An 11,133-nucleotide genomic window follows, 5' to 3' on the forward strand; every position below is an offset into this window, starting at 1 on the left:
CTTGATGCTAAACCTGCTCTCCAAACACATGATGGCAGGAATCTCCAAGAGGCTCCTCTGCGTATGCAGCTCGTTCTGCTCAGTCACAGTAAAAATAGCAAACTAAGCAGGGATTTTAGCCTCAACTCAGGCAAGAATAAATAAGAATTAAATACCTGGGACAACGTGAGGCTTTGTGTGCTGCTGCCGTGCCGGTGCCCCTCCAACCAAACCATCATTCATTCTTATGGAAGCAGTGAACATCTTAATTATTTGGAAGCTGCGTAAAAATGTGGCTTGTGGGATGTGATGTGTCCGAACAGTCTGTGTTAAGGAAGTAAAAACTAAGCCTGTGCTGCATGAAGGACTTACACTGTGTCAATGAAAATATTGTAACGGCTCAAGCAAGGCAAGACCTTGGGTCTGGAAGCTGAGCGCAGGAGAATAGAAACCCAGCACATCCTCCTCGGTGTATTTAGAGCATCGAGAGAGCAGGTGGGGTCGCTGCCACTGAGTCTTTAAACCACTCAATATTATACTAAGAAATGCTGGAAATACAGGAATTTGAAGTGCGGGTGAGGTCACAGGACGGATTTCCCAAAGGCCAAGTCCCTGGATATCTCTTCCTGCTTCCCCAGGCTGGTGGTGACTGGGGGGGGGGGTGGATCTGCTGGAGGCATTTCTCCAGCTCATTCACTCATGAGCCTCATGGTGCTGGTCCACAGGGCTGATGGCTGGAGCTCGTGGGCCACCTTGGCTGCACCCCGTCTCCATCCCCAGCCCCAGGGAGCAGCCGAGCGTTTCTCTGCTTACGGTACAAGGGAAAGTTATTTGTGATATAGAATAGTGACTTTTATGGCTTTAGCAAAGGGGCACATCCTTGCTGGCCATCCCTGACCCTGTCTGGGCCGGCGCAGAGATGAACATGGCCATGCTGTCCTGATGTCCCCAATGGCAGTGACCCAGACAGCTGAGGAAAAACTGATTTGGGTGGCAGAAACTCCTGATTTCACTCAGGAGTCATTTTTCACACCAAAGCTAAAGGGTTAAAACCCTGGGGAATGATTTGCAGTGACAGAGTTTTGTCCCAGTGCCTGTGCCCAGCCAGCCGCTGCCTCCGCTCAGGGCACTGCGTGGTCGGTCGATCTGTCTGTCTGCCTGGGGAGGGAATTTAAGAAAACAACACCCTAGCTGTGATTCTTTGAGCTATTTCATGCCGTGCTTTTAATCTCTGAGCTCGGAACAAGGGATGTCATCATCCCCGTGGTGACAGCGATAGGAGGGATTGCTCACGAGGGCATTCGGCGAGCGGGTGGCCGAGCTGGCCTTTGCTTTGCCCCTGAAGCGACACCCCCCGCGTCAGCACCGAGCCCGACGCCGAAGTCCCTGGGTGCACTGGGTGTAGGAGCAGGGCTCAGCCGAGCCCCAAAGCTGGGCTTAAGAGCCGAGCTTTGGCTTAACGCAGTGTGCTCGGTTTGGTGCAGGATGCGTCCTGACCCGAAAACCCCTCTCCCCGCCTTGTGCCGAGGTCTGAGCGGCGGTGGCCGCTTCCCACCCCTCCCTCCTGACTCTTCTTTTCCCTTTTGCCTTGGCAGTGAGAAACGCGCCCTGCAAGTCAGCGTTACCAACCCGGTCCAGTGCAGCCTGCACGGGCGGAAATGCACCGTCTCCGTGGAAACCAAGATTAACCAATCCCAACCGGATTTCACCAAGCATCGTTCCGGTTTCATCCTCTGCGTGCCGGGGAATTAGCATCCCCCTCCGCTCGGCACAGCGAGCCCGGAGTGAAGGAAAGACGGACTGGGGCTTTGATCGCCCTCCCCGTGCCTTGGACTTTTCAAGGGGATTAATTTAGAGATGCTCAGCTGTGACTTGGGCATGCGCCTAAAAAGATCTCTAAAGCTAGAGGTTTAGCAAACCCAAATTCAGGAGAGGGTTTTACTACCACATGCAACAGAGGCTTAAAATAGCCTGTGACCTGTATCCATCTTACAAAACAGGCCAGAATATCAGGAAAGTGCTTCTGAATTAATCCAAAAAAAAAGCATTTATAGGTACTTACACCCTTTCCTCCCTTTCCCACATTTGATTTCTTAAACCCTCTCCACTTACTCCCTTCTGTGTTTCTTTTTTGTGTCATTTTTTTGCAATATTATGCAGCCTCCACCGGAGGAACCAAAGATACCCGGCTCAGGGAGTTTGGTTCTGTAAGACCAAATCCCGATGGAACTGGAGCCAGGTTTGGGGAGGAGGGCTGCCTTCCCACGCCGGGGGGACGCTGCGGAGTTGGGATGGTACCTGGACACGCACCTCTAGACTCGCTGCTTTCCTGCCTGGAGGTCATTAACCCAGCGAGGCACCTGGCTGGAGACAGCTCCACCAGCAGAAGGGGAGTGGGAGTCACAGCGCAGAGGTTTTATTTTTTTTAATCCTGCATTGCTTTTGCCTTAATTACCCTCTCCAGTGACCTAAAATCCAATGGGTTCCCAGACCAAGTGGCCTTGCTGAATTTTTAGATGATCCACGTGGCTTCGTGTTAGTCCCAGCGCCGAGGTTCAGGGAGGGCGACGAGGACCTGGTGGTGGCAACACGAGGAGCCCGGGGAGCCGAGGCCGCGGCTCCCTCGCTTTGCACTATTTCACACTCACTCCGGGCACGTCCGTCCGCACCAGGCGAGGGGCAGCAGCACAAACCCGACTGCAAACATCCAGGCTCTTCCCTTCGGAGAGTTTCCCCGGGTGTTGGATGTCGGGGCGTTGCGCATCACCTCGGCTTGTCTGGTGCCCTCACGTTTCCCCGCTGCGCGGCGCCCGCGGCTGCCCGGCTCAGATAACCCGGAGCTGGTGTTTACAGCAGGGCCAGATGTACTAACAAGCTTTTATTTCCACTGCATAGCGGGCTGCTGCCGTGGCTTCTGGGCGGAGGAGGCCGTGGGCCAGTGCGGGGCTGTTTGTCGGGGTTCTGTGTACTGAGTCCTGGCACTGCTGGTCAGGTCAGGATTTCCAGCCCGTTGGACACAGGGGGGGTCTGCGTGGTGACCCCGCCTTGGGGCCTGCCCGTCTCCAGCCCAGGCAGCCAACAGCACGTGTTTAACTGAGCGCTTTAGGAATCGGAAAGCCTGGAAGAGGCTCTTCACCTACCGACCTGTTGAGGAAAGGCTTCCCAAAGCCGTGCCACGGACACGGGGAGTCGGGACGGGTCGCTGCAGCGTTTGTGCCCGACCGCCACCGTGAGCCCCGAGATTGAGGGGGACCGTGAGGGGAGAGGAGCTGTAGCTCTGCACTGAAGCGGGACAAGCTTAATCCCTCCTGTGCTCTTTGCTGGGGAGGCCCCGCGCCAGAGCCCTCCCGCTCAGATGGTCCCTGGCCTCGGCCCAGCCCCCCCCCAGCATCCCAGTGCCGCATCCCGGCGGGGTCCTGCCCCGAGTCCTGGAGAAGAAACTCTTCCAGCTGCTGGCAAACACGTCGCCCACCACCGCTGGGGCCATCAGGAGCCTGGAGGTGCCGTCCCCCCCCCATGCAGCGGCTCCTCACCTTGCCCAGCACACGCACATGAGCCGCTCAGGACCACCACGGACCCTCCACCTCCGCAGGAGCAGCACCAACGCCGAGGCCGCGGGACACCCAGCGCCCGTTGGCGTCCCCCCGGGGAAGCACCAGAAGGAAAATCCTGGTGGTTGCTGTGCCTTTCTGTTTGCACTTCTCGCTTTTTGTATCTGCTAGTCCAAACGTCCCCCAGTAACACTAACCCGTAGGCAAGGTAGTGGCAGGAGTTTTAATCAGCACTTTTATACACTATCCCTCCAACGAAATGGTCGTATCGAATCATGATGGATGGCAATAAATCGCGGGTTTAGGAAATTTCTGATGCTACGAGATGGCAATATTGTATGTGATGAAATGTCTTTATAAAATATATCTGTTCCTGCTCTGGTTTTATATATATATATAAAATATATAAAATATATATATATTCCTGTTTTTTCCCATAAATTAACTATTCCTAAATTGAATTTCGATTTTCAGCCTGGGGCGATAATGCAATGAACCCTTTTTTTTTTTTTTAATCGCTGATATTTTAATGTATAAAAGAGCAGAAAAAAACCTACTATAATGGACCTGGGGTTTTGTTTACATATTTCACTGTAATAAATAAAAAAAAAACCAAAAACCAATTAGTTGCATCCCACTCAGGCGGTGCCAGTGTCTGACCAGCGCGGTGGCTCGGGGAAGATGATTCACGGATGGAAAGTGCGAGTTCTGGCGTCCCGATAACCCGATTTTTTCACCTCTCACGTGCTGGCTGCTCCTCCTCGCCCCGCCGCTCTCCCCGCGCCTCCGCCAGCCCCCGGCCAAGGGGTGACCCCGGCGCCAGTAACGCGATTAAACCCGCGGCGGCGTTAAACCCCTCTGTCGTCAAAGCAAATCCAATTTCCCAGCGCCGCGAAGGGGCGTCGGAGGTGTGGGATTGCAGAAAAGACTCCGCCACGACCCGCTGCCGTGTAATGGATGGTCAGTGCATTTTTATTTAATCAGCACAGTACAAAAATAAATAAAAATAAGGGGAGGGGATTAAATTACAGGCACACTGAGCCCCATGACACAGTCGGTCAGGTTATAAACCACACATACTTACAAACACACTATACACATACATACAAAATGAGACAAATATAAATTAATAAGTAACAATACCCACCAATTTGGTCAACAAAGATCTACAGAAGAGATTGCACTAAAAAAACGTACGTACACATGTATCATTAGCAGGGTCCAATGTACAGCGATGAAGAGCTTCAAGTGAAAAATAAAAAAAAAGAAAAATAAATGGCACGTTATTTCTCCCTCTCGTCTGCAAGTTTTAACGCCCAATGGACCAGAACTAAACTAGAACTGTGCACACGGAGAAAAAAAAAAAAAATAAAAACCAAAAAAACTTATCAGTCCCCAGGCCTGATAAGGGAATACCAGCTCAAGACTGCGGTATCGGGGTGGTGTCGGGTCTTTGTGCATGGGTGTAATTTTTACAGCCATCTCTCGTTAAGGTTTTTCTTTTGATTATTATTTTTTATGTGTTTTTTTTCCTTTTTTCTTTTTTTGAAGACACAAAATGCTCCTGTTTGCATGCGCAATACCACTGTAAAAGCAACAATGAAAGAATAAAGAAGGGTTTTTCTTTTTTTTCCCCCCCCGTATGTTAGTAGTTTGTTTTTTTTTTTTTTGTTCTAAAAGTATTCATATAGCAGCATGTAGATTCTTTCCTTGCTTGCACACTCAAGTAGATCCTTTACACAATACTCATGATCAGTGCACGATGGGAACAAGACATTTCACATTGATGTCATGATACAGTAGCGGTTATTTCCCTTAACCCAGACCCGCTCGGGAAATTCGAGTCTCTTCAAAGAAAATAAATAAAGGGGAGGGAGGAGGCGGGGGGTGGGGAGGGGGTGGCGAGGGGCCCCGGGGTCGTGCCCGCGTCTCTGTCCCGTTACCGGCTGCTCCGGCGCCGGTAAGTCACGATCGGCCCCGCTCAGGCGCCTCCGGTGAAGCCTTTAGAGCAATTTTTTTTTTTTCTCTTTTTTCCATTTTTCCTTCTCCACACCCCCCCCCCACCCCCCCCCCCCCGGTCTTTGTCTCGGTGATGCGGTGACCGGCCCCGCACCGGGGCTGCCGCCGCAGGAGCCGGGGCCGCCGCCAGCCCGCGGAGCCCCGCTCCGCTCCGCTCCCCCGCCGCGGAGCTCTCGGGGGGCGGGGGGGGGGGCGCTCAGTTGGGGGGTGGGGGGGTGTCCCCCTCCCCCTCCGCCCCCTCCGCGATTTGCTGAAATCAATCCGGTGGCGGAGCCGCAGCATCCCCGGGCCCGCAGGATGGGGAGAGGGGGCGACGGCTGGAAAGCGGCGGCCCGGGGAAGGGGGGGTGGAACCGGGGGGTCTGCGCTCCGGTCCGGCGGCGGACGAACCGTCCCCCCGCCCAGAGCCGGGCCCGCGGGAGCGGCAGCAGCTCCCGCCTCTCCCCGCCTGGAGAAGCCCCCGGGAAGCGGCTCCGAGCCGGGCCGGGGCGAGCGAAGCGTGTCCGGGCGGGGCCGGGGCCGGGGCCGGCAGCACCCCCGGGGCCCGGCGGGCGGGCGGCGGGCGCTCACCGGTCGAGGCCGATGAGCAGCCGCCCCTTCTCCTCGGCGCCGCTCTCCTTCTTGAGGTCGGCGAAGACCTGGGTGAAGTAGTGCGGGTCGGCGTTGACCTGCAGCATCTTGGGGCTCATGAGGTCGATGATGGAGAGGCAGCGGTCCCAGAAGGCCTCCTTACAGCTCTCCACCAGGAAGGGCTTGAGCGGGTAGGAGATCTCGTTGCCCATGTAGGAGTAGGAGAGGTACAGGCAGGTGAGCAGCACTGCCTGCAGTTCGTGGTCGCTGGCCACCTCGGCCGAGATGACGTCCCGGCAGAGCATGTAGAGGAAGACCACGTTGGCCGGCGTGATGAAGCCCTGGTCCTGCCAGCCCTGCAGCAGCAGCGAGCGGTCCACGGAGCGCAGCCAGAGCACAGGGTCGGTGGGCGAGAGGTGCTTCAGCCGGTAGCAGCGGCGGCAGAGGAACTCGCCCAGGCAGCGCAGCAGCTCGCTGGTGGACGCCTGCACCACGACCCGCCGCGGGGTAGCGGCGGCGGCGGCGGGCGCGGCCGGCGGCGCCTTCTGCGCCGAGGCGAGGGCGGCGGCGGCGGCGGCGGCGGCGGGGGGCGGCGGGGGGGCGAAGGTGGCGAGGTTGGCGCAGGAGAGCGACTTCTTCAGGTTCTCGTTGTTGAGGTGGGTCACGTTGCTCTGGTAGCCGCCGTTGGGCTGCACCTTCTTGGAGCTCTTCTTCTTGGCGGAGACGGCGGCGATGCGCTTCCAGGGCAGCACCGAGATCAGCGAGTGCCGCTTCAGGCCCTTCTCCTTCGCGTTCTTGCTGTTCTGCACCGCCGTGTAGTGCCCCACCGTGGCCGCCCCCTCCTCGAACAGCGGGGCCTTCCGGTAGCTCGGCGACAGCGACAGCACCGTGCCCATGGCGCCGGCCGACCGGCGGGCCCCGCCGCCCGCCCCGGCCCCGGCCCCGGCCCCGGCCCCGGCCCCCGGCGCGGCCCCGCGCTCGCTGCCCGCTCCGCCGCCGCCGCCGCTCAGCGCCGCGCCTCGCCCCGCCCCGCCGCCGCGCGCGCTCCCGGCGGCGCAGTGCGCGCCCCCGCCGCCCCGCCCCGCGCCGCCACGTGCGCCCGGCGCGCCGGCGGGAAAGGGGCGGGGCGGGGCCGCCCCCTCTCCGCCCGGGACACGCCCCCACGCCGGCCCGAGCGGGCGAAGCCCCGCCCCTGCCCGCCCAGGCTACGCCCCCTTCGGCCCTACGCCCCGCCCTAACCGCCCAGACCGCGCCTCCGCCCCCGCTGGCCCCGCCCCCGCGGCGACCCCGCGCTGCCCCCGGGCGGGTCCCGGGCGGAGGCGGCGGCTCGGGCAGGGCCCGGGGGGGGCTCCCGGCCCTCGGCCCGGATAAAAAACAAAGAACGATAATTAAAGACAATAATTAAAACTTAAACCCCTGCTCCGCCCGGCCCCCGCCCGCCCCGCGGGGGCTGGAGCACGAGCCGGGGGTTCAGGCAAACCCCGGCGCCCCCGGGAGGCCGCGGGGCAGCTCCCGCAGCGCCGAGCCCGGCGGGTGCCGCGGCCGCCCCGGTCCCGGGGGAAGCGACGGCCCAGCTCGGCCCCCCCGCCCCGGGCCGGCCCTTTCCCGCGGCCGGGCACCGGGAGCCGCTCGGGCTCCGGCCCGGGAAGCAGCAGCCAAGGGGCGGCCGCCGAGCCCCGCCGCGCTTCGCGCAACCTGCAGCGACACTCAGCGACGCTCCGCCGCGGCCCAGCGCGCCCCGAGCCCGGCCCAGCGCGGCGGGGGCAGCGGCTGCGGGGCTCCAGCCCCGGTCCCCAGAGCGGCCCCGGGTGTCACCTCCTCCCCCGAGTGCTGCTGCTGGCAACAGAACAGGGAAACGTCTCACCCCGACGCTACACTAATGAGGGTTTGGCTCATGACTTAAACGAGCTCAGTTTATGCTCCTCCATGCCCCAAAGCCACCAACTGACACAGATGTGCTGCCGCCTGTCCCCTTCCCATGACACCGAAGTCTTCAAAAAACGCCAAAAATCTCCCATTTCATCCAGACACAAGCGCACCCTCCCAGTGCCCGGGGACCGACAAACACCGGGGCAGTGGCGGGACACGGAAAGGGCTGTCCCCAAAGCCACCGTCCCAAGGCTAGACTAGATATCTTCAAGGTCTTTCCCGACTTAGATGATTCTGTGGTTCTGTGAAGGCACCTGCCGGGCCGAGCCCGCTGCACGCTTGGGGTTTAAAACAGGTGGAACATGAAGAAAAATCTCACTCTGGGTCAAAGCTCTGCCAAAGCTGCTGCATCCAAGAGGGCTGGGGCTGCACCCGGCCCGGCCGAGCAGGTTCAGGCTGCAGCTGTGCACTAAACACCGGGGGAGAGGTTCTGATCCAGCTTTTTTCCCCCTCTCAAGGTCAGGCAGCGGCTTTCTGAGCACCTGGAGCTCCACGACCGCAGCCTGCAGGGTGACGCCGCTGCGGAGCAGGACGCAGCGGTTTGAAACAGGGAGCAGGGCTTGAAAACTGCCTGGCCCCAGCTGCCCCCACCCCAGCTCAAGGGCAGCTCTCAGAGGCAGCTCGGGACCAAGCCCTGGGACCTGAGGACCTGGCCCAAAGCACCCCAAAACCCCACATCCTTCAACGTGGGTCCAGCCCAGGGCAGCAGCTGGTTTTTAAGGGATGGTCAAAAGGTCTCCTGTTTGTGTATCCTCTTTACAAACAGCTTTAGAGACTTTTCTGTGTAATGATCTGAAAGGGACCGTGCAAGTCCAGCCCGCGTGGCACTGCTGGTACTGAGAAATCCCTTTGTCCATTAAAAATATTACACGGACCCAAGCAGCATGAAACTCGCCTTTGTGCGAAAGCCTGCTTTTTAAGTTAAGCCTTTTGAAGTTTAAGCCAAAAGGGTTTAACAACAAGCCCTACCATTTGAGCTTTTTTGGCCCTAATTTTAATACACTTGGAGGTGGCAGGCGCTCAGACGCCTCGGAAAATCCCGGCTTTCCGCAGGCGGTTCGAATGACTAACGTGCAATTAAACCTCCTCGCTCGGCGAGAGGCAGCCCAGTGCCTCCCAGCCGGCCTCACCACGGAGCTGCTGCACCGGCCTCGCCCCGGTCGGGTCCCCTCGGCCTCCAGCACCAGGGTTTGTCTGCTGCCCCCCTCGTCAGCTGCGGGGTCAGGACTTCTGTCCCCTTGGAGGGACGACAGCAGAGCTGGACACCGCTCTCGCCGAGGACACGCGGGACTTCACGGCCACCTCCAGCCTCCTCCTCAGCACCTCGCCTGCGACCGTCACCATCCCATGGACACGGACTCCAGCTCCGTCCTATCAACGAATTTCCCCTCACTCACCTACTGCTACCAACCAAAATCAGCAAAGCCACAGCGAAGCATCCCTGGGGGAAACTCCCCTTAAGTGGCATTACAGTGAGCTGGCCAGAGCTGCTTTTGGGAAGTATCTTACAAGCTATTTATAGTCAAAAAAAAAACCTATTAAGGAAACTGGAAATGCACTTCCCCTGCAATCCAAGCCACGCATAAGAGCAAGAGTTAAGTCTTCACATTTTCCTTCCAAAAGACCTGCACCACCTCGACCAGGCGGTGTCCGAGATGCATGACCTTCCAAAGTGAAAATTAAAGATGTTGTATCAGTCCAATTACATCCTAAAAAACCTCTCTAGCCTTAAGAGGAATCTATGCACGGTGTTGTGCACAACGTGAGACTCTCCAATTCAGCATCAGGGTGTTTTCAAGATACAGGTGCAAGAGGTCAGATGTAATTCATTTTTCACAACAACAATTAAATATCATGACTTCATTTGGTAGAACTCAAACTTGCTGTGCCAGGAACAGGTCACAATCCATAAACCTTTAGAGATGCTGCTTAAAATATGGTCCCTCACACTCCATGTCTCAGAAACATCATCACCAATGATGCTTTGGTGAGCTCTGGCCAGGTGTGCAGCCTGTGCTGCGATCCACCTTCCCTAAGCGAAGAGAGAAATTGCACCAAACGTGCCCATTACCTGCCTCGGCAGCTGAAGACAGGAGACAGATTTTTGAAAAAAAAATTATTTTATTGGAACTCATCTGAACATCAGATATACCTGGTGTTGGTTAGCAAGAACCGTTTGTACATTTGATATTGATGGTGCCAAAAACCCAAACAGTGACTGACTGGATGAGATGGAATTTAAAAAAAGAAAAAAAAAATGTCAAAGAGGTTAAAATGTGAACAGAAAGCAGAAAAATCAGCCAGTCTAAGATTCAGTGTGAAGGCAAAATATTTCCTGATAAAACAGAATCCTTTTACAAAATATAAATTTTGTAAGAAAAACGTGGAGAGGGAAAAAGAGAGACAGAGGGGAAAAGAAAGATAAAGATTAGCAGGACAGAGATGCAGAAGCTTACACTGCCCAAATGGCATTAAAACCTAGCTAGTAACCTCACCATAAAATGAAACATGCTGGAATACACCGTGCTCCACCCCCCACACATACGACTTTGGAACAGTAATGAGGAAGCTCCCCAGCGAGTGCTGCACTAGGTTATTCCAGAAGGGCCAAGCTGTCTCCCATCGGCCGTTGAAGGAAAGAAGCACTAACGCAGCAGAGGTCACTACCGCCAGTCTGCTCAGCGCCCGCCGCAGCCGCTCGCCTCCCGCCGGACGGCGAGCACTCGGGGAACGCCTGCTCGCCTGTTCTTCCTACCAATGCAGGTGGGGGGGAGGGATAAAACATTTAAAATCTAGTCTATTTTAAAACAATAGCATGCAATACAGGCCTCCAGGGGAAACCTGTGCTGTTCCCTTTATTAGAAACTGGCCTAATGGTCTAGACAGTGGCCGCAGCCGTCCTGAGGTTTTTGGCTGCGCAGGGTGGGTCCGGGCTAGCGCAGCACAATGACAATTCTGAAGCAGGTTCCTCGGGTGTGAAAGCCTTCAGGAAAATCATTGTGGAGCTGCTTTCGAGGGGATCTGAGGCCTTTAAGATTTAAAAATAAACCAGCAGTCTGTACTTTTTGGGTTTTTTTTGGTTCAGT

At 57.0% G+C, this 11,133-nt stretch overlaps 2 protein-coding genes across 2 annotated transcripts in view; one reads left to right on the forward strand and one right to left on the reverse strand.

The window, feature by feature from the left end:
• The window catches only part of MYO1D (myosin ID), a 166,296-nt gene extending 162,143 nt beyond the window's left edge, over positions 1-4,153 (forward strand). Inside the window, exon 22 of the mRNA XM_074849311.1 lies at positions 1,575-4,153. Coding sequence (XP_074705412.1) covers positions 1,575-1,731 — 157 coding nt within the window. The 3' untranslated portion in view covers positions 1,732-4,153. The remainder of the gene's footprint in view (positions 1-1,574) is intronic.
• A 321-nt stretch (positions 4,154-4,474) lies between these two features.
• CDK5R1 (cyclin dependent kinase 5 regulatory subunit 1) lies at positions 4,475-7,064 on the reverse strand. The gene has a single exon (XM_074849314.1). It carries the CDS (start codon positions 7,012-7,014, stop codon positions 6,115-6,117), a length of 900 nt encoding a protein of 299 aa, XP_074705415.1. The 5' UTR covers positions 7,015-7,064; the 3' UTR covers positions 4,475-6,114.
• Between the last annotated feature and the right edge of the window lie 4,069 nt (positions 7,065-11,133).

The sequence above is a fragment of the Strix aluco genome, chromosome 24, assembly GCF_031877795.1.
Source record: "Strix aluco isolate bStrAlu1 chromosome 24, bStrAlu1.hap1, whole genome shotgun sequence".
Lineage (NCBI taxonomy): Eukaryota > Metazoa > Chordata > Aves > Strigiformes > Strigidae > Strix > Strix aluco.

What these genes read in the sequence shown, in the direction of transcription:
- CDK5R1 (XM_074849314.1), bottom strand. Translation starts at nt 7,014, where the DNA reads ATGGGCACGGTGCTGTCGCTGTCGCCGAGCTACCGGAAGGCCCCGCTG.